The sequence below is a fragment of the Pyrgilauda ruficollis genome, unplaced genomic scaffold (assembly GCF_017590135.1).
Source record: "Pyrgilauda ruficollis isolate IOZ18807 unplaced genomic scaffold, ASM1759013v1 scaffold8, whole genome shotgun sequence".
NCBI classification, from domain to species: Eukaryota; Metazoa; Chordata; class Aves; order Passeriformes; family Passeridae; genus Pyrgilauda; species Pyrgilauda ruficollis.
The window spans coordinates 2508607-2531367 of record NW_024529932.1 but is presented as its reverse complement, the minus strand read 5'-3'; the positions used below and the strand labels follow the sequence as shown (position 1 = coordinate 2531367).

The 22761-nt window shown below is 44.9% G+C and overlaps 1 protein-coding gene across 1 annotated transcript in view; it reads left to right on the top strand.

Moving 5' to 3' along the window:
* Positions 1 to 15572: 15572 nt before the first annotated feature.
* The window catches only part of LOC121364145, a 37974-nt gene continuing 30785 nt past the window's right edge, over positions 15573 to 22761 (top strand). The window contains exon 1 of the mRNA XM_041487151.1: positions 15573 to 15758. Coding sequence (XP_041343085.1) covers positions 15756 to 15758 — 3 coding nt within the window. The 5' untranslated portion in view covers positions 15573 to 15755. The remainder of the gene's footprint in view (positions 15759 to 22761) is intronic.

The window sequence follows — 22761 nt, the reverse complement described above, 5'->3', positions numbered from 1 at the left end:
ATAATACCAAAGCTGGAACATCAGGCTTCCTTGTGTGTGGCTTGCTTTTCTTATTTTTCCTTTAATCCTCAGGACAAAATAATTTTTTTCTTGTAGTCCAACTCTGAACTTTATTAGATTTCTACAAGTGCTTCAGTGGGGCTCCTCACATGTGACCACCACAGATCACATGGTGGTCCTAGAGATCATGTTAAGCATGGCAGAAGGATGCTTCACATCAGGAATTCTGCCTCCCTTTTGAAGAATGTCAAAATGCTACGTAGCCTTTCATTTTGACAGGATTTTGCCCATTCTGGTGTTGACATCAGCAGATTTTACTCTGTCATTTGCAACATGAAGCAAAGAAAGCAGCTGAGTTCTCCCATCACTTCACCTACCCCTTGCTCAGTTCTGAGTAAAGGCACATCAGCACAGCACAGCACAGCTGAAGACCTCTGAAGAAGCCATAAAACCCAGCAGCCCCTATGAAACTGTAGCCTTTCTCCTGCCCAGACTAAAGTGGTGCTGATTGACTCTCCTTGTCAGTGGACAAGGAGACTTGTTATGAGATGTATTAATGAGTGTGTTGGGAGGGATTAACCACAGTCCCTCACTTTGAAATTGCTTCAGCTTGATTTCTTATGGAAATGAGGGCAGCTGCATACATATATCTCAGTCTCTGCTTTTCTGCATATCTGCCCTTCCCCCAGCAACTTCTGAATTCTCTGACCAATGTCAGCAATCTGTAACAGAGGAGTAGCAGTCTTAAAGATAATTAAGTTGCTAAATGTTCATTAAAGCTGGCCATGAACTACAGGAGAAAGAACCTATTATTTAAAAAAACAATGTGGCTCAAAACTAACTTGTCCCAAAGAATCCTTGCCGGGGAGGACATTATGCGAACCCTTTTTTTCCTCCCTACACATGAGTTTAGTAGAGCAGAATTCAGCCCTAAAATCTGCAGTTTCTTTCTAGATTATTTCTAAGGTGGAATCCCAGATATTATTCCATAGATAATTACCCATCACACACTAATGAATTCCTTCAAATATGGTGCAAGGCACCACAGAGAGTGTGCTGCAACATCCTACCAAATTAAGCAGTCTATTCAAAACTGTAATGGGATCACTAGTAGGGTTGCCCAAAACACTAGAAATAACCTAGTAGGATTAGAAAAGGTCACTTTGATGTGGGGTACGTGGTAGCATCCAAACAGTTTTCATCAGGTCCTTACATGGAGCTTATTGGGCTTGTTGAGCTTGTGCACATGTTGCTGCTCACCCATTTTGTACTCTAACCCCATCCATTTTGTGCGTGCTGGCATGGCAGCAGCAGTAGCAGCAGCATCTCTGTCTCAGGCAGTTTGCAGGGAGGAATCACTTCACTCTGCAGCCCTGCCCCACAAATACAAGAGAGCAGAGTCTCGAAGCACAGATTGAGCAAGGAGCTGACATCGCTTCATCGGGAGCCCAAAGCCCCTTGTGCTGTGACACAGAGAAGGGTGGCAGTGACAGACGTTCCCTGCTCATCCCTGAGCCCAGAGCTACCACTTGAAACAGATGTCTGTGTGAAAAAGGCCTCACACCTGCCAAACCACCAGCCTCAAGCTTCCTTCCTTGTTTCTTCAGGCCTCAGAATAATAACAGCATTTGTGCAGTATGTACTGCAGCCTGTGGTTTTCTCTTGTCCCTGTACACATACTATTGAACCTCCCCGGAGCAAAAATCAGACAGCAAAGCCTTGCAAGATGGCAGAAAAGAGGTGAACAGTGAAGCAATGTGTACTCTGCTCTGCTGGGTTCACTTTTCAACACCAATAAAAAAGGAGGAGAAGCGTAGGTCAGCGTTGCAAACCTTGTGGAGAGGCATTTGAATCTGATAAATACTACAAGCACCTCATTTGCACGTAGACTGCAGAGCACTAAACTAGAAAAATAATCCGTTAACAGAAAAGTCATCTTGAATCGGAAACTTTCAAGATTTCATTTTTAACTGCGGTGAGAATTTAGCGTTTATTGCTGCTTTGCTTTTGGTTCCTGTTTTTGCTAGCATTGAGAAATGAGGTGCCTTAGGAAGCCACATGGTATGTAACAGGCAGGAGCAGCCTGTATACAAAGGAAGGAAGATGATGTAGCAGAACATTGTTGAGGAAAGATCCTGTTTGTACAGGGAGCTGCAGAATAGTAAACCAGAACAGAGCAGGGATGCAGAATTGAAAGGAAATCAACCCAAAATGATCCTGAATCCTGTTTGTGTGCAAGACCCCACTAGAGCTACCAATAAAATTTAAAAATCAGGCTTGTCTTTTCTCTAATTTCTTATTCTGTAGTGGAGCAGAGAAGAGAGAAGGAGAGAGAGCAGACATGCTAGCTTGAATCCCTCTGCCAGTCTTTCCTCCCAGTGAAGTCCTGCAGCAGTGACTGCAGCAGAAGTCAGGTTTTCATCAAAACTGCTAGAGCTGACCAAAAGTTCCTCAACAGTCATTCCTAGCTGTGTTTTATCCCAGGGACACTTATTTCAGGAACAACTTCTGAAAAGATCCTGACTAACTTTCTGGTTTTTTGAGAGATATATATATAAAAAAGGTTATGTGTTTTGGGTTTGTTTGTTTGTTTTTTTGTTTGTTTGTTTGTGGTTTTTTGTTGTTGTTGTTGTTGTTTGGTTTTTTTGGTTTTTGGTTTTTGGTTTTTGGTTTTTTTTGAAACAATTAACTGATTCAATGAGCTTCAGTTCCTGATAAATATTTGCCTGTTCTGCAGATGCTGTAAATGTAGCAGAGGGAAGTGACTTTCCTGCAATATATGCCCATTTCAGGTCACATACTCTTTTGTTAGCCCTTTTAAAGCACAGCCACTTAAGGGCATTACATTCTCTAAATAAGTCTCTAATACGGTTTTCAATAAACTTATCTCCTCAAAGTCATATCAAACATCTTGATAACATCTTGTTATCCCTGCAACAGGAGGATTAGCCTGTGAGTAATCTGGGTGGTGCTGCAGCACGTGTTTGGGTTTTTTAAAATTGCTTCAAGTAGTTTATGGTCAAATTTAGAGACCAATACATGCAAATCCTGCATCCAAACCTGAGCATTTCTAGTTACTTTTTGCTTGTATGTAACCTTCTTGCTTTGGTGCGAGCAACTTTGATCTTTGATACACTGACCAGCTTCCTGCAGTAGGCGGAAAAGACATTCTTAACTGTGTCTGCAAGCTGCGTGGAGAGCTTATCAAAGTTGCTGACTCCTAAAATTCAGGCAAGCAGTGCCACAGCACATACTATAAATGACCTTTTTATCCTAGCCTGCTGGCTATAAACAAGCTTTATACAAACACAGGCAAGGAAAGGACCATACTAAGGTGTTTTTTGATTTCTTTGTGTTGTTGATCTGGTGGTTTGGGTGGACCCTGCTGAAGTCCCCTATAAAAAAAAGGCAGTGCATGAAAATGCCTCTCCCATGAAGTCTGGAAAAGTTTGGAATAATCTTAATTGTAACAAGCCAGAGATATTCTAGCACATATCAGGGGTGTCCTGAGCAAAGAATAACATGATTCTTATCCCAAGGCACACAAAATGCAGTCAGCCAGTGCTGAGTGGGGAGTGAATCACTGATTCAATGAGCTTCAGTTCCTGATAAAATGTCTGGGAGAGAAGTAACTGATCAAGGAGTTTTTCTAGGCATTGAGAGCCTAGAAAGCCTTTTCCCTCAGGAAATTTCCATGGGGAATTTGCGTGGTTTGTGCTTTTCTGTGGGTGATGAATGATGTCACTGGATAATTTTGGTCATTCTAATGGCAGGGGCAATATGGGTGGGGCAAAGGGAAAGCAAAGGGGGCTAAAATTCCTCCCTTGTTTTAGATACATCATCTGCCCCTCACAATGTGGCTGGCACCACTCACTCTCTGTGCTGATGGGGTGAAGCAAAGTGACACTGGAGACAGCCAAAGCTCTTGTGCATAGCTGCAGCAAGGTGGGGCAGTGCCATGGACTCCATCAGCTCTCCCTGGCAGGCATGGTGAGGTGCTGTAAGGCTAGGAGATCCCCAGACACAGTGAAGTGCCATGTGGCCAGGGGATCTCAGGACTGGAGGGCTTGTGGGCAGGTATGGGCTTCAGGCAGCAAGTCCTGCCTCCCCATGTGGCCTACACATGAAATAAGGGATGTGTCTGGTATATATATATATGCAAGTGATCCCTCCCAGATGTCCCATCCCATGCTGGGGACACATGGGATATATGCCTCCCCAGCATGCACACTGTCCCTTTCACAACTAGCAGTGAATGACCCAACTCTTTACGAGGCAGCAGCAGTGCTGCAAGTTTTAAATAAAAATAATTTTAAAAAAGCCCCAGCATACTTCCCAGTCCCTAAATTCTGATGCCTGATTATGCCATGTGGCATCCCAGGTGGGATGGGAGCTGTGGATGTGTACTTCAGGTAGCCATCAGCACCAAGGTATGTATCTGCAGGATGTGGGTATGGGACTTGCCTGCCAGCTCTGCTTCTGCTGCTTCAGTGTTGAGTAGGCATACTAAAAACTTCATTGTGGTAAGGAATGTCCTCTCTTCTCACCGTTTTGGTACATTTGTGCAGCCTCTCTGGGTTTGTATGATGCATGTCTGAAAAGGAAACAGGAAGGAGCTGCAAATGGAAATTTCAAGCTGTCAGCAACAGAGCAAACCCCAACCAACTTCCCATAGTCTGGGTGTAAAACTCAGGCTGTGCACTTCAGCTTCAAGTGACAGAAGATGCTGAGTTTTACACAGAGTCTTCTGAAGTCAGCAAGTGCTGGAAATGAAAGAAATGGCTTTGTCTTGGTTGTATCTGCCCCAGGAGAGGGCCCAGGTTCCAGCATCCCTTGGCACAGCTCTGCCTGTTGCCTGTGAGCCCTCTCTGAGATGCTGTTCCTTAGGCTGACCACCCTATTTTGTTTGGAGGTGGCTGTGGGAGAGGAGCTTGCCATGTATAAAAGCTCTGCTGTGCCACTTGCTGATGGGGAAGAGAACACTCCCTGGTCTGTTTTGTTCACAACATAAATCAGAGTGTCACATTTGTCTTTGGCATCACTAGAATTGTACCAGAGATAGTCCATAGCTGTATAATGCATGTCCAGCTGTTATGAAAATGCATGTGAATAGAACAGGAGAAAAGATCTGTGATATGAGAGCCTAATACCTGTATTGTCAAATATTTCTGTGTGTACGCCATCACCCCAATCCAGAACTGGTCACCACAAACAGTGCATGGAAGAGTACAGAATTTATTCTGATCTCCAGTTAATCAGTTTCTCACCCAAGGACTGATGAGTGTGTCACCTTTTTCTAGGAAAGAACCACTCCCACCAGCTATATAATTCCACAAATCCACAAAACAAACAAGTTGCCATTCTGCAAAACCCTCATACCTGTGGAATTCTCATTTCCTGCAAGGTATGGATTTCAGGTGAGCAGTGCTGGATTCTTAGATTACTTTACTGGGCTGAAGGAGCATACACAATACACGTGTATATGTAAGTTGATATAAATCCAACTGAGACTAAAAAACTAGCAGTGAAATTGAGCAAGTTTTGCAAACTTACGGAGTCCCACATAGGTGGTTGTTGTGCTGGTCTGCATTCATACAGATAAGGGCTTTCTTCTATGCAAGTGTGAGGATGAGTGGAAATGTGATTGTCCCATAGTACTGACAGATTAAAACCATTATTTTCTAGAGCCGTGAACTCTAGACCTGGTAACATGGACAGAGAGGATAATTTTCCTTGAAAAGACTGAGTAGCTGAATAGGGATTCTTTTAAATAGGGTGAAAGTAAGAGAGCAAGGGGTGGGATCATCAGTGCTTCACAGCTGGAAAAAAGAGCATGAGCATTTTCAGTCCACGGGGAGATGAATGGAGACAGAAACCAAGTCCAGAATATGTGAAGGTAGAATCTTCATAAGGCCTTGCTGCAGGGCTTGTTTTCTGTGCTAGTGGTTTAGGGAACTGGTAAAACTGGACTGGGATATTAAAGGCTGTAATCCCAATTCATCATTTATAGCCTGCTCGTGTCCAGGCAGACATGTCCATCCCAGCCTTCTCAGATACAGTGAACTGCTGCATTTCACAATCATGGGAAGGGCTTCCCAGCTGCACGATCCGAGCGTTTTGAAGTGACACATGGTGCATTATATTAACTCGGTTCAGACAACCAGCTTTAAGCATCTGAATCTGATTCCTTGAAGCTAATTCCTCTTGCTCAATCTTTATTTCAGCTGTGTGGAATTCTCAAACCTTTCTGACCCTGACTTATCATTTCCTGATGTTTTATTGCTAAGTCATTGAGGTTTCAGGGAGGCTGATGTTTCTAAAATGTGCACACCTTTGATTGTACGCATGGCTGGCGTGTCAGAGCAAACTTTTCATACGCTCTGTATATATCACTGTCTGCAGTGCTGTGTGCTCTGCAGTTGCACCATTTGGTGTGCTTATCTGCATGCCCCATTAGTGCAGTCCTCCTTAAAATGTGGTTGTTATTTAAGGCTTTTCAAAAGCTCAGCCTCTGCACAGTACAAAATTTGATCTGAGCCTACGTCCGCTCTTGTCACTCAAGTACAGGTTCCATCTGTTCCCCTTTTCCTCTCCCGTTGCTGCTTGCCACATCCAGACCACATGCTGCTTATACATTGTACAATAGACATTTCTGCACACACACTTCTGAAAATGTGGCTTTTAGTGCTTTATTGTTCACATGTGTCTTGTTGCTCAAGGCAAGTTTTATCAGTAACAATTTTGTTGTTTACTGACACGTAGAATAAAATGGGTACTGTTAAAATGTGACTAGAGGAGAGTAAAAAGACCTCTGATACACCAATTACACAATTTCTGCCAGCTTTCTGATCATTTTCCCCTGTCGCCACTTCCCCAAATTCTGTAGTTACCCAAGAATAAAGCAAGATCCTAACATCACTCACGGCAATATAAGGGCTACTCCACTCTGCATGAGGCTGCTCCATGTTGGTAAAGATTCACCAGCACCTCCCCTGCTCCTGTGTCTGATGAGGAGAGAAGATGGGACCTTCTAGCACTCCCTTCCAGCAAGGCAGCCCTGGCTTCTGCTTTAGATCTCCTTTACAGGTCCCCCGTAGTACCTTGCAAAATGGCTACATTCTTCCATTTGGGGAAAGAAAATTCCCTACAGGAACTAGTTCTGGAAGTGGAATCAGTGCTAGGAAAGCCTAGGAAGACGCTTCTCTTGCAGGAGCTGAGCTGAGCTCTAGCTGCTCCCCCAGTGTGCAGACTGGAGCAGACCCAGAGGTATGCAATGACAAGGGAGTTAACGCAGGCAGATTCCCTGGGAGCCTTCTCAGGCCTTTCCCATCAGACCTCACTCCAGACATGTGGTGAGACTGGAGTATCTGCAAACAGATCACACTGGGTGCAACTCCCAGTAATGTTCCTGGGTGTCTGCAGCAGGGATGGCACACAGCCCAATACACTGGATTATTGCCACCCAGGGATTTCCCACACCAGGAAAATCCTCAACTGCCCAAAACCTCCAGTTTCCCACCTGGAGAAACCCAAGACTCGCCCATGGCAATGATAATTTCTCTTACTGGGGAAGACCACAAATGGTAGGAGTAGAGGCGGTTTCTATCAGATGAAAGCTCCCCTGCCAAAGACAGAGACACAGTCCCCTATGAGCAGCCACACAGCTCCACTTGCATCCTGCATGTGCAACCAGACACTGAAAAAACACCTCAGAACAGGAACATAAAGAGCCTTTTCTGACCATGGACTACAGCCATGGCTCATAGGATGTCTCATGGCTACTGTTCTACCCTGTGGCTCCCATCCCACCCAGTCCCCTCTGCAGATCAGCAAAAGCGGTGAGGAGACGCAAGGTCTCTTTTCCCTCAGAAGGGGTGGGCAGGAAGAGCCAGCTTTTGTTTGCACCAAAATACTCATCATTTTCAGATACAATTCACTGAATATTTTGTGTACTGCCCTGTACCAAATTTGAGGTCATCCATGGAGGGGAAGCATGAAGGATATGAAAGAAGAGAATGGAGCACAGCTCTTTGCAAGATGTAGTAGATTGGAAAGGAGGCAGGTAGGAACAGAAATGAAGCAAGTGCTTAAAAGAGTTGTTCAGGAGAAACAAGGGCTTTAAGTGACATTTGAGTATGGGAGAGAAATAAGTATTCGTGGTTTCCACTGGTGTTCAGAGTGCTAAATGCAGAAGTGGTTGCTGAAGTCTAAACAGGAATGTGAGGCTGAGCTCTCAGCTTCCTCCCAAATTGTATGATTTACAGGCTCACTTGATTTACAGGCTCACGTGCAGAAGAGGTCTTATTTTATAGAATTTCAGGCCTTTTTGAAACAAATTGCTTTGTGAGCAGTGGAACTAATGACTCTTGATTTCCTGAGGGCCTCTGACCACTGCTTCATACTGACCTCCCTTCTCTCTCCTCCTCCTAAAATAAAATGGCTGCAATGAGCCCCACTCTTCCCTCTTTATTTGCTCTAAGACCCTTTCCTGGGCTGCAGTCAGGTCCATGTATGCTGGCTGATCAGCTAATGCATACATGGCCAGCCGGCATGCACATACTCACTAGCCAGGTGACTGCTGGCTGCATTTCTTTAGCTGAGGTCTCTGCCCCTAACACAACAATCAGTTTGCACAAAATTTGGAGAGGAAATCAGTAGCTGTTGAAATTTCTACCTTTCAGTCCTATGTGAATCAGGTACAAATTATTGATGGAGCTGGACAGACAGATGGAATCTGAGCTAAAAAGGTTCTGTTGTATCAGCTTTGGCGTACGTATAGGATATTAGTCCAGGTTCTGTAATTCATTTCTCTCTCTCTTTCTCTCTCTCTTTTCCAGCTATTTTTAACCTGGATGTGTTCTGTGATATGTTTCCCACACAGCATAGAAACTGGCACAGCTGAGGGGTGAGTGAGTGGTGGGAGAGGGGAAGGGGAAATCAGGGGATGCTTATATTGGTGCTGCTGCTGAAAGAAGTGCTCATCAAACGATAGCCTCTCAGATCTGTGTAAAGTGGAGTCCCACACCTCCCCACAGAAAAATTGTTACTCTAAATATATTCACAGTCTTAAAGTGCTCAGATACAGGGTGGGGGAAAGAGCTAGAGAAATTAAGGGAAACTCTAAAAATAACCAGCAGAAACAGCAGCCAGTTTTGAAATGTAATGTTTTCTGTCATGGCTTAACATCTTAGTATTGCCCACATTCTTGTGTGTACATCTCAAGATATCCCTTGCACAGGATCTCATAAGAAAAATCCTGTTTGTGGCAGCTCAGTCTCTGCACAGAGAGCACATCAACTCAGAAACCCTTTATCTGACTTACTATACATGCAAACCTCGAGCTTGAAAGAACAGAGGTTTTATATGGAAAAACATAGGAAAAAGCTTCTTGAGCAATAATTTACAAAATGAGACCTCTAATTGTGAAGCATTTCTTCAGTTAGCTATAGGTAATTATAATGTGTGAGATCTGCTTTTTCCCCCATGTTCTGTTTAACACTGTTTGTTAGACATGAAAGGAAAAGAGGATTAAAAGGGAGAGATGGTATTGTAAACAACCCTTCAGGGGAGGTGGGAAAACAACAGTAACTCTCTCAAACAGAACACAAAGATGCCCTTAGGAAAAGGTTTTCAGTGTCCTGCATTTGAAAGTTAATGAGTAAATTGATGTCAAATATTGCTTTAAGGACTGACAGTGCCATCTTTAAGATCTCAAGCATGTACCACAACTGAGAAGAGACAAAGGGAATTTTTAATGGGCAATAAATGGATTAATATTTTTTGATGTAAAGCTACAAGCAGGTTAGTTCTCATGGGATGTGGGTTTGGTCTGTACTTCCTGGCACTGTGACTTTAATTTTTTCATTTGCTTTACAGTGTCTTTTGATGAAGCACTGGTTTTTCTTTTAAAAAGGGGGGAAAAAAGTGGTCTTAGTAAATAATCCTAGTTTGAGTTACAGTAAAGTCCCTTGAGGAGTACAGAGTTGGCTGGTTTGGGGGTTGTGTAGGCACATGCCAGACCATCTGCCCATTATCCTGTTATGCCTCGCCTCACACCAAGCTCGGGTTGCTTGGTCATCCCTGCCCCTGCAGAGATGTTGCCAGACCACCTCACACAGATGCCTCCTTCACCCAGAGCTACCTGCCAAGAATGTTTTAAGACCCTACTGATATCTTCCCAACCTTTTACCCACTTACGGATCCAAAAACCATAACACCTGTTCCCAGCCACCTCTTACTTATCCTCACACCTCAGAAATGCATAGGCCACTTCACAAACCTTTCCTACTCCCCATTTCTCAAAAAACTCCTTTGCCACCACCACAACATTGCCACAGATCTGCTTACACTACCATAACTTGACAGCCTTAAAAAAAAAAAAAAAAAAAGAAAAAAAGGAGAGAATCAACTCTTAAAGTTTAGACACACAGACACAAGGGAGCACATGCCCAGCCTTGAAGGAGTGCATCAATAACACCTCCACCCTCTTATCACTGCTGCTCTCTGGCTCACTTAACCGACTCCCAAGTATCAGCCACTACCTTCCAGTACTTTCTCCGTGGATAAAAACCAATTAGTTTAACTTTTCTGCTCAGCTGCTATGTTCTAGCTCTTCCAGAGCAACTGAAACCCCAGTCTGCTCACACTTTCATGCCAGAGCCTGCCTCTCAGAGCTACAGGTTGTACTGCTCCTTGAAAACCTCCCATCCTTCTCCCAGCACTCAGCTTCTCTCCATGAGACATCCTGACCTAGTGCAGCATCTGCCCTCTCTGCAGGAGAGGTGCCTGTGCTCCAGCACAGATCACATGACTCCCTTGTCCTTGCAAGCTTCAGTACTTCAGTACTTGGACAGAGAGACAGGCTTGGCTCCTCTGTGTTATCTGCCTCTCTTCTCGGGGCATTTTTCAATACATTCCCAGTCTCCTCCCTCTCATTAGCTTCTGGGTTAGGGTCGAGCTTATCCCTATCTAAATTACAGGCTGCCAAACAGGCAAATAAGCTTTCACTTGGTTTCCACCATGGAATGCAGCTTCCACCAGGGAATGCAGCTTTGATCTGCTAAGAATATAACTCTTAGCAGTTCTCCTGCCCCATCAGAGATAACACCATGTGGGATCAGCTCTGCTGTGCCTTCGCTCTCCCACCAGCAAGGATGCTAGCTTTACACTATCCAAAAGCAAGAACCATGCTCATCACACCTTTCATACACAGGTACATACTCACACATACATACATATGCTGGCTCCACTGCATCCTGTCCCATTTCTGAGCAACCAGAGCATGAAAGCAGAGAAGCAAGAGGATACTGAGGTGCTCTATGTGTTTATGAGAGAGAGACTGCTTGAACCAAGTGGCTGTGTTCTGTGTAGTCCTAGCTAACTGGCACAAGGCTCTAGCCAAGCTTGTTGTGACCCTCTTTGGAAAAACTGGAGTTCAGCTTTCGTCTGGCTGATAGAGTTGGTATTGTGAAGAAACCAGAAATACAAGTCCTGCTCAAGAGCCATGCTGTGCCTCAGGCAAGAATATGAACACAGGCTTCTCCCTCCAAATTGCAGTGAAAAAATCAGGTATTCTCAGAGCAGCCCCAGGTGGCAAAGCCTTGCTTGATGAGATACACGAAGCGTGTACCTCTAAGGGCGACTATGTGAGACTGGGGACAGCTGGGGCAGGGAAACACAAACCCATTCGGATAAAGGGTTTCCCCATGGTGCAGAACCAAAAGAGAGTTTCAGCACCATGCTTTGCCTAGGCACAAGTCAAATCATCTTGATGCCTCGTTGGATTTGACTCACCAGGAACAGCATCGCGTTCAGCACAAGGTGAAGCACACAGGAATTGCATGGGCAGGTGTTTGCAGAGAAGCAGATGGAAAAGGTGGGTGCTCCACTACTATCATGGCAAGCATGGAAGAAAGAGGAAGAGTTCGAAGAGGGCTAGGAAAAAACCTCAAAATTCTCCTTACCATGCATGAGATCAATTGTACAGCAAGGTTAAGTCTGGGTCTTTTCAGTAGGAGGAGGAAACCTCCCCAGCTGAAAACTGTGCCCCCATTCCCTGTCCTCATCCAATGCCCAAAGACTCATTACAAGCATTAATATTGTGTGAAACACAAGCCCTACTACACATCAATGTAAAAATCCTTAAATTCTAGCAAATTCCATCACACTCCAGGGAATGTCCAGTTTCCCAGCTTGTTTTCTGCTCCTTCTGTGCCTTGATTCATGCTAGACATGGATTTAGTCTTTAAAAAAGACACTTGGGCTGAACTAAACAGTCCTTTTACTGAAAAACCTGTCCTGAAAAAACACAGTCCTGAAAAACCACACTCCAACATCCCTTCCCTCCCACTCCCTTGCTGCAAGTGCAGTGCTGGGCATACGTCATCTCTGCAAATTTGGGTGTCAAACTCAGAAAAGGAAAACCAAACAAACTCCTGTTAGTTCCAGTTAGTGAACTGACTGAATCTGCACTGACTGTAAAGCACAAACTACACTCCAGAACTCACTGACACCTCCCTGAAACCCTGAGGATGCTCAGTTGGAGACCCAAAGCCAGACCTATAACATGCTGTAAAAAACAACAGCTGCTGTGAGGTCCCAAGTCTTGCCATAGCAGGGACTTTTTGGCAGGTATTTCAGAGTCAACACATATTGACCCCTAACACTATTCCCATCCAGTACTCGTGTGTATTTTAACTTGGACAGTGCCCAGTGTGCACAGTTAGTGTTTTCCACACAAAAATGCCTGGTTGGTAAACTTCCAAGAAGTTCTATTTTAGATTCAATGAAGAATAGCAGCTTTCCATGGAACTTACCTTTCTTCTTTCCTCCTCTCTTTCCCCTCATCCCAAAAGACAATTCCTAAAAGACCCATAAATTTTCATTTGGAAATGCTACCTGGGATGCCTAATGAATATCAGAGTTCTTTTGTTCTGTCCTTCAGGCAGTGGGATAGTTTCATTAGAAGCCCTTTTGTACCTTGAAAAAATACTTGGTGGGGCAAGGAAGGTTATGGAGTGTCCCATCTTTACCTTTTCATTGAACTGCTCTTCCCTCCTCTTGAAGAGAGTGCAGCAGAAGCTCTGCTGTTGACTTCTGAAAATTCACAATTTTTAACACTGTGCTGCTGCTCCTATGGTGTGTATGAGTGTATGGTCACTCATCACCATGCAGGATGAGGAGCAGAATCACAGCTGTGGAGAAGCCACCCCTCCATGGTCAGAGTACAGACCCACTGATGTGCAATTGCTTCAGAGCAGGAGATACACACAGATCCTACTCGAAACCTCTGATTTTCCTGCATCCAGGTTCCCCTACTTCTGCATAAGAGTTGTCCTACAGCCTGCAAACCATGTCCTAAATAGCTGAAATTTGCAGGAGCATGCCATCTCCTTATCAGCTCCCACTTTGTGGTACATTTCTATACTTGTTTTGTCCCATTCTATGTCTCCATAGCTCTCATCCAGCAAGAACTGAACTCCTTCCAAGTTGTAATGATCCTCACTTCTTCACTCCCTCACAAACAGAAATCACTTTGGCCAAATGCCAGGACTGCAAAAAGGGCCAGGCACACACACAGGCAGCTTAAAATGCACCTCAGCTTTGGGAAATCCTGCTGGGCTGTTAAAGCTGCCACAAACCCAAATCATATCAAGCAAGGCCACTCTGATAATTCTTTGGCTCAATCCCCAAATTGGCTAAACTACTTTTCCATACAAAGTATTTCCAGGTGGGTTATTAGGTCCTGTATTCCTTCCATGTTGTATTCTCTCATGGTTGAAAAAGACATTCCTTAGAACAAGCTATTTTTAAAAGAAAAGCAAATATTCTCCTTTATATTTCTGGCTCCTCTAAACCAGAAGGATACTTTGCAAGACACAAACTGTTCCCACTGAGTAGCACATGGGTCTTATCTGCCCACAGTGTCTGTGCCTGTGCAGGACTTTCAGCTGGGGATATAATTTACATTTTCACAAGGAGATTGATGCTGGTAGAAGTACCAGTGTGAACAGTTATGCAAGTATGAAGGGTCATGCTCTGTTAAATCTAGTTTCCCTTCCTGTATTTTTATAGCAGCATCACTGCAGCCACATTTGAGTCTATGCTGCTTTAATTGTACCAGAGGAGTTAAAAGGAAAGAACTGAGCCAAGCGTGCCCCACAGCTGGTTGCTGGCTGAGCTGTGTGAGTCGCAGTGTGAGGAGGCAGAAGCCTGGCTCCACGCAGCTCTCCCAGCTTCAGGTAGGCACACTTGGGTTGTTTTACATGTGTGCACACAAGATTCATCAGTAAAGCTATGCTGAAATAGCTGCACCTATATAAAGCCCTCATGGTGTAAGAGAGCAAAGCTTTGGGAGGGCTGGTTTGCTGCACTCCCAGTGGTGGATGGAGCAGGCAAACCATTGAGCGACCTGCTGTGACTTTGGCCCGTTGCAAAAATCTATGCCCAATGTGAACGGGATTGGTGGAAACCGGCCACAAGTGTGAGACCTGTAGATCTGTACCTGGATACTGCACAACAGAAGTAGGTAAAGAAAAGACAGGGTTTTCATTGGAAAACTGTAAAGAAAAACAAAAGGTGGTTTGTTGGTTGATTTGAGTCTCTGGGGTCTCTGAAGGGAGTTGGAGACAGAACAATATGAAACCCAGAGGTTTCTGTGAGTTAAAACAAACTGTTTCACTTTGAGACGCTCGCATACAAGATGATCTGGACGTGTGTCTCTGGAAAAAAAATATACCCTACAGTGACCAGCAAAATCTGGCCAGGCAGCGAGCGGTGTCTGTCAGAGCTGCGGCGAGAGGCCTGTCCCCAGGGAGGGCTGCCTGCGGCACACGGTGCCAGCCAGCATTTCTTTCCCAGCGCTGCTGGAAGAGGCAGGTCTCGATGGGAGCCCCTCAGCAGCGTGCCGCCTGGCCAGGCCTGTGCTCCGGACTGCAGGCAGCTCCGGAGGCTGCGGCGCTGCAGGCAGGCCCGCTGCAGCGCCATGACTCAGGTTCCCGGGCCGCAGCTGCCCTGCACGGCCTCCCTCACCGCGGCCCTCCCCGGGCCGCGATCCTGACATCGCCCACTCTGGATACCGTCATCTTTTTCCAAAGACAGCGCTGCCAAGCACTGCTGCCAGCGGCTCACGGCTGTGCCAGGCGCTCAGCCAAAGCTCCTGCCCTCAGCCCACGCCAGCTCGGCTCGGTCGATGAGTCCCAGTGAGACAGCGTGAGGGCTCCTCTGGGCTGCAGAACAACCTGGGAGTCCTGGAAAAACTGCAGCATTACCAGCCTGGCAGAGCCTGGAGAGAGCAAAACAAAGCAGGAGCTGTTGCAAACACGTTCTATTTCCTCCCCGTGAATAGTAGAAAGCCCCACCCAAATTTCACTCCTCACTCCCACTTTATTTTAAAAAACAAACACATTGGAAAAAAAAAAAGAAAAAAAGTCAACATTTGCTACTGCGTGTTGTCCTTGCTTCCATGTGACCCAGGCATGTGATTAAGTTGTTGATACTTGTTTTTTATAGGATCAAATTCATAGCTGCTGTAGAAGCCTGTGTAACTTGTCAGAGCAATTCTCTACCCTGGCAAGTTACACAAGCTGAGGAGCTTCTGTCTGCCACAGGGTATCCTGCCTGTCTCAGCCCTCTCCCTGCTCGTGTGGCTCCCTCTCTCCATCCCGTTGCAAAGCCACCAGTTGTATACATTTTTAGGAAAACAGGAAAATTCCCTCTTAACTGCACAGCAGATCTTGGTGAGAGGCTCCTACCCCATGGTAAGTCAGTATTTTCTTCCAGCCTTTCTTCCTCTTGGAAGTGTTGCTTAAATACAACAGAAGGATAAGACTCCACCAAAAAAAAAAAAAAAAAAAAAAAAGCCCAGCTTGCCAGCCCGCTGCACACTCTGTGTTTGGTTTCCACTCACAGCCTGCACAGCCCTGCCTGTGTGGATCTGTTGAGTCATGTTGCATGGCTGGATGGGATGGGGCTGTTTGCTTCAAGCCTGCTTTTTGTTCCCAGCTCTCCTGAGCCATCAAATGTTACCCATGCTAGGGAGCCACAGTGTTGCCATCAGGCCCCTTTCCCTCCTTGGCAGGCAGGAACTCTGGGGGATCGAGGGGGCCATGCAGAGCCTGTGTGAGGAAAACATGGGGACACCCTTTTCCTGATGGGGTAGAAATAACCATGGCCCTGCTTGTGTTGTCTCTCTGTGACCAGTGTGCAATGCACTGGGCCATGTCAGCCCAGCAGCCACTTCTCCTGGTCTCAGTAGTTCCTGTGGATAATGGGGGGAGCCTCTGCATCAGTGACTGCCTTTGGGCAAGCCTCTGAGAGTCCTACACAGGGCTCTGCTGCTGGAGTTGGCCGGGGACCAGGCCTGCACCTGATCTGGTGTCGTATTTACAGACTTGGAGTCCAGCCACGGGTCCATGGTTACACAGAGGCACGAGTAGGAACCAGTGCTGCACTGTTGGTCCTCAGCACCCTGTCAAGGGAGCACTGGGGGCGTGAAATGCCTGTGTCTTACCTCAGGGTTAATTCCTGAGTACCACAGAATCATGGGATGTGTCAGGCTGGAAGGGACCCCAGTGGGGCATCTGATCCAACTCCCTGCTCAAGCAGGGCCATCCTAGAGCACATGGCACAGGATTGTGTTTAGACACCTCTCTGGGCATATTGAGGCAGAAGACACAAGTGTCAACCTTAGAGATCTCCCCACTTTGCCCCAAATCCATGTGTGCTTCCAACTGATGCAACACAGTCTTCTTGGGATTTGCTTTTAATTACAAATGAGCTTTTTGTTCACAGTAGTAGGTACTACCTTTCGTTATGGGCTTTAATTGCTTACAAAGTTGTTCCTGCAGCAGTGGTGTCCTCTCCACTCTTTCTGCAGGGCTGAAGGGAGACACTGCATGTTTTTTGAAGCAGGAATCAGGTGTAACAGTCATATAATCTCCCCCAAACAGAAAAACATTCTATTTTTCTATGGAGTCTTGTTTTATTTCTGTCGAACATAAAGCCTGAAGGCAGCACTGGACTCATGCTTGCTTTTCCCCTTTCCCAGTGTTTCCCCACTTCTGTACTTTGCCACTCTATCTTCCCTCTTGTTGGAAAGGTAAATCTTTGAACATAAAAATTTATCATCCCCTCTTTTAATAATGCCTGGATTTGAATAAGTCACAATCTCTACAACTCATTGAAAACTCTTTGAATTTCCCCATTATTTGGGGAAAAATTGTGATGTTAGTGTTCCTCTGTTTGAAAAAAATATTTGGAAAAGGCACATTGCTTTTAATGGCAGTTCAGATTGTCAGAACCAGGAATTTTTAGGCTTTCTGTGCTGAAGTAATAAATCATAAAATTGATAACTTTGTTTGGGTTGGAAAAGACCTTCAAAGATCATCTGGTCCACCCCCACTGCTGTGGGCAGGGACATTCTTTCACTGGATCATCCGACCTGTCTTTTAACATTTCTAGTGATGGACATCCACTTTTCTGGGCAAGCTGTTCCAGTGTTTGGATGTCAGTCAGCATACATCATATCCCCAAAATATGTTTATTCCTAGCTTTCTTCGTTTTTTGGTATTCTGGTCTTCTTGATACATGGTTTGTGTGAGCACCTAGTTGCTTCTCTGGGCTCTAGGACTCTCTCTTGTGGCATGATAGTCTGAGCTTCTCTCCCAAGGAATTCAGGCAGCTCATGTCTGGTTTGCATCAGACCTCTTGTGTCTCTGACACAGGATGAGGTCTCTGTGCACTACTGGCTTCTTTTTGCTGAACAGGAGCCTCTACATTTTTTAAAAATTTTATTCCCATGGTTGGGGGAGGTTCTCTTTTGCCAGATCACCAAACTGTCAGCATGGAGATGCCAATTATCCATAGGTCCCTGAGCAATTAGTTGGATGGGGTTGAGTGTGTGGTATTCAGGAGCAGTCAGTATAATTTTTTGGTTTTTTTCAGATCAGTAGAGATTGTTGTTTCTTGTTGAAAATTACTTTCTGATATTAACAACCCCCTTTCTTCTCAGAACTCTCTTTTTTTCCTTAGTGATGCCAGCAGGAAACCCATTTCTGATGGCAGATATTTATAGGAGTAATAGACCTTCAGTTTTCCAGATTTCAACTGAAATGTCTACTTTGCATTTCAAAAAAAAAAAAAAAAACAGTCTGAAATACTTTGAGAAGGTCTGCCATTTTTCTGAGAAACTCTATTAAAAATTAATTTTCAGTTCCTTCCTTTTCTCCCTGCCAATATTCTCTGGCAGGTGGGTGTTTTTTTCTGGCCAGGAGGGGGGCTAATCCACATCTGTTTTCTTCTTAGCTTGGCAAGGCCTATAGGTCAGAGATTGCCCCTGTACTTGTACTGCTGCTGAAGCTTTTCACAAGAAACAGTTCAGCTGATTTCATTCTCCCAAATCAACAGCTACTTGCAAAAACAGAGAGGAGTATTTTTGCCAGTCTCAGATCTCTATTTCCCCATGAAAAGTTACACAGACTCCTGTGCCAGCCAGGGAGAAGCATCAACTGTCCTCAGTGGTCATCACAATTAACTGGAAGCTGTGAGCCAGAGCTGCATTTCATGAGCCCAGAGCTTTCCCATGCAGGAGCTTTAGCCTTAGTGAGGGGTGCTACATTCGACATGAGCTTCCAGACTCTCAACAGCAAGTCTGTTGCAATAACTCTGTTGATCAAATAAAGTTTCTGTTCACAGCACAGAGCCAAAAACTGTTTTTGATTGCAGCCTTGAGGGGTATTTCTTGGCTCATAGTCAATGTTTTAAGCAATGTGCTGCTCTACAAGTCATTACCAATGTTTGAAATCTCTTCCTTCTTACTATTATCCTCAGAGATGTGGAATGAAGAGTATTTACCTTTCCCTCATAGTTCATTATGATTATTAAGCCAGGTATGAGGACTTGGGCATGAGAATTGAATATAGCAGGCCTGTTCTGGCTGTAATATTATTTTCAGAATAAGTGAGTATATTCAGAAATATGGCCAAGTTTTTCTTTTTTTCCTTCTCCTACTGTATTTGTGTACAAAGATTTCAAGATTTCACAATACCATGTTGTATATGCGCTCTGTGCTGAAAGCAGTAATAACAAGGTTTCTCACTGCCACATTACCAAGACACTAAAACAAGCCTCTTCATTAATAATCTGCTGCCTATACCTTCAGATTCCAGTGTCTGGTCTCACCACTGCTCACTCAGCTGCCTTTCCATCTCCCACACTGAATTTAAGGCTATTTTGGGTGTCCCACCTGCCCCCTTGGGTCCTACCAGCTCCTGTGAAACAGATCCTGAGGTCGTCTCAGAGAAGTGAGGAGTGACCGAGGTCCCAGCATAGACAGGGGGATGTGAGCACTTGCAGATGTGTCCACACCACATGCACAGCAGCTGTTTCCAGCTGGAACCACCATGTGCTGCTGTGCAGTGCCATGCAGGGGTGCTGTGAGGGTAGGAAGGGCTGTGTATCTGCATTGGCACTGGGTTACACGGCAGCAAAAGAGCAAAGCTTGTTCAGCCAGGCTTTGATCAACCTGGCTATGCTGATTCTAGCCCTGGGGGCACCTTGGGCTCTGCAGACCACCATCACTTGGTGCAGTGGAGGTGTATCCTGAAGTCCTTCATGGATTTCTAGCTACACAATTCAGCCCAGTTTTCAAACAGACTCATTTACACAAGACTTCCACACATTAACAATTACTTTCAGGCTCCTCCATGCCAAAATCTCTTTGGAAAATGCAAGGTGCTGTTATAAGTCACTGCAGACAGTGGGTGGATTAATTGTCACATCTGAAGTCTGTGAGTAGTATTTCTTAGCCCCTTTTTCCAAGGATGGGGAGATGGCAGTGGTGAAGATCCTGCTGCTGATGGAAGTGGGAACACAGAGAGCAAGCTGCAATGGGCACAGAGCCTGAACTGTCCTCTTCTTCCATTTTAAATTTAGGCTTGACAGGTCACTGTGGAACAACCTGATATATTTGTTCTCTGGATGGAGAAAACTGAAATTTCTCAGGCTTTTTATTTGTCTTCTTTCATAACCACTTCACCCATCCTTAAATAAAAATAAGATGTCTTCATAGACCATGAGCATTTTCACATTGTACAGTTTTCTCCTGAAAAGCAAATTTTTTCCTGCTCTGAAGAATGTGTTTTTTTTGCTAGGAACATCAATTTGCACATTCTCCCCATTGGCACTGTCCTTTATCTTCTGCTTCCAGGTCACCGTGGCACTGCATTGGAGTCTGCAGGAACAGGGACTGTATCATGACTTGTTCATGTAGCACCTACAAAAATGAGGTTTTAATATAAACACACATCCCTAGTCCATAAATACAATAAATTGGCATAATGAAAATGGATAAACTGGGAGTGCATTTCATTGTGGAAATAGTACCTAATATGGGAATAATTCCTAACTCCTCAGAGTTCCAGTGCTTCTTTCTGCTTTGCTTTGAGCACTCAAAAGCATGCTCACCACAAGATGGTTTGTATTAGGAATGATGACATTTGCTGAATTAAATTTCAAAAATATCTAAGTGGCAGCCCTACTAGGCCAGAGTCAAGAACTTTTCCATGTTTTCTGGTGCTCAGGCAATGTTGTTGGTTGGTGACTACTGAGTTTTCAGTTTATACTCTCAACAACACATTGCTGATGGCAAATATGATCTGAATCTTTGGTCTGGAAGACTTACCAATACAAATCTGTCTTTATAACTTAGCTGTACTACACTAGCCAAAGGGAAAGCAGCATTAACTAATAATTCTATAGATATGTGGGTGGTTTTTATTAATAATATAACCAGGTATTTTGTTAATGTTACAGTCCCTGAGAGCAAATGCTCATAACCGGGATCATGCTGCATTGGACTCTCAGCAAGGAGCAAGACATACATGTTTCAAAGCAGTTGACTTCAAGAAAAAATAGATGGTTATAGGTAGCATCATGTAGTGCTGGGAGCAGGTATGGTTACAAGGCTCTGCTAGCAGAACTGAGCAATGAGGATAGTGTCTCATCTTGGATGGAGCTGTAACCAAGGTTAAGTCAACATGTGTCAAAACTGTGTCCATGAAGAAAAAGAGACAGGACACTGCCATGAAAGACTCACTTCTAAGAGAGAAAAAGACCTAGTATGCTGGCTGGAACACTTCTGAGGGAGGTCTGCTGCCTGTCTGGGACTTGGGTTAAAAATGTGAAGAGAAAGCTTCTTACCCTCAGATTGTTCTCCACTATTAATTTTCAGGTAGGCAGCAATGAAGTTGTGCCAGGAAGTCCAAAGGCAATCAGGAGACACTTCAGAGCTTTGGGATAACCGGTTAAGGGGTCTGGACCACAGGCAGTGTTCTCCCTTATCCTACCAATTGCAGGGGATGATAAGGAAAGAAATAGAAAGAGACAACAGATTATACCTGTCTCTGAGCCCAGTGTCATCCACAACATTTGGGGGATTTTGATCAAGGGTCAGTTTACATGACATCAGGACCACTGGTGACAGATGGGGCATACCTGTCCCAGAGGGGGGAAAGGATCTTTGCCCTGAATACTTGGAAAAATTTCATAAGTTCACCAAAGGGATTGTCAAGCACTGGAACAAGTTGCCTAGGGAAGTAGTGGAGTCACTGTTCCTGGAGGTATTTAAAAGACATGTAGCTGTGGCACTGAGGGACATGGTTTAGTGGTGCACTTGGACCTGCTGGGTTAACAGTTGGACCCAATGCTGTTATAACTTGTTTCCAACATAAATGATTCTATGATTCTATGACTGCATTATGGCCTATCCATGTGCCTTTAAAATCAATACTCAAAATCCTCTTGGTTGGTAGATCAGAACAGGGTTGTCTTTTAAGCAGTAGCAAATGTTCAGATGCAAAAAGACCATGTAAAGCTGTGTGTACATATAAAATCTTGTCAGTTCCCAGCACTTACCAGGTACTCCTCCAGCTCCAGAGCATGCATACAGCCCCACACATGTAGCAGCTCCCCCACATCTTGTGCCAGTCTCCCTGAAACTTGAAAATGTGGTACATTCAGGTGTACTTTCTAATGGCAGCACATTTCAGCAAGGTGCAGCGTTTGGTGCTGGTGCAGCTCTGAGGGAACTGTAGCTGCTCTGTGTCATCTTTCACTGATGCCATCTTTGCCTTTGCTTCTGTCTCCATTCAATCTGTTTTAATTACGTTCGTCATAGCCACCACAATACAGCTGCTGCAGAGCTCCCCAGAATGTCTGGCTCTGTCAGTACCTGGCACAGTGAGCAGAGGTTGTAGGGTTGCTGTCTGCCACGTGTGGAGAGCAGAGCTGCTGGGACCAAGGCATCATGGGCTGAATACAGTTTGGGGTGAAAAGGCTAGCACAGGCACTCAGCTGCCAGAACACTCATGGGTGGAGAGGAGCCCTGAGGCAGCACTTTTGTGCCATGTCTTCACTTTGAGGTTTGGATGTGGCCTTGAGGGCATCTCAGAGCCCTGGGAGGCTTTGAGGGTGGTACTGGGGCTGTGTATGGGTGTGCTGTTGATGCATTATGGAATTCAGAGGGCAAAAGCTTGATCAGAGAAACAGCAGTTAGTCCAGAGGTGCCTAAAACTGAAGAGAACAGATGGAACAAGTAACCCAGATGTATCCAACTGGACAAAACAAGCTGTATATAAACAGTCTCAAACTGTTTACAAAGTCCAAAAGAAAGAGAAATACAAAAGATTATTTTTCTGTCTGAGAGCAGAGGACACATGCTGGTTCTTTGTCCCTTCCACCAATGTTGGACAGCTTGTTGCTGGT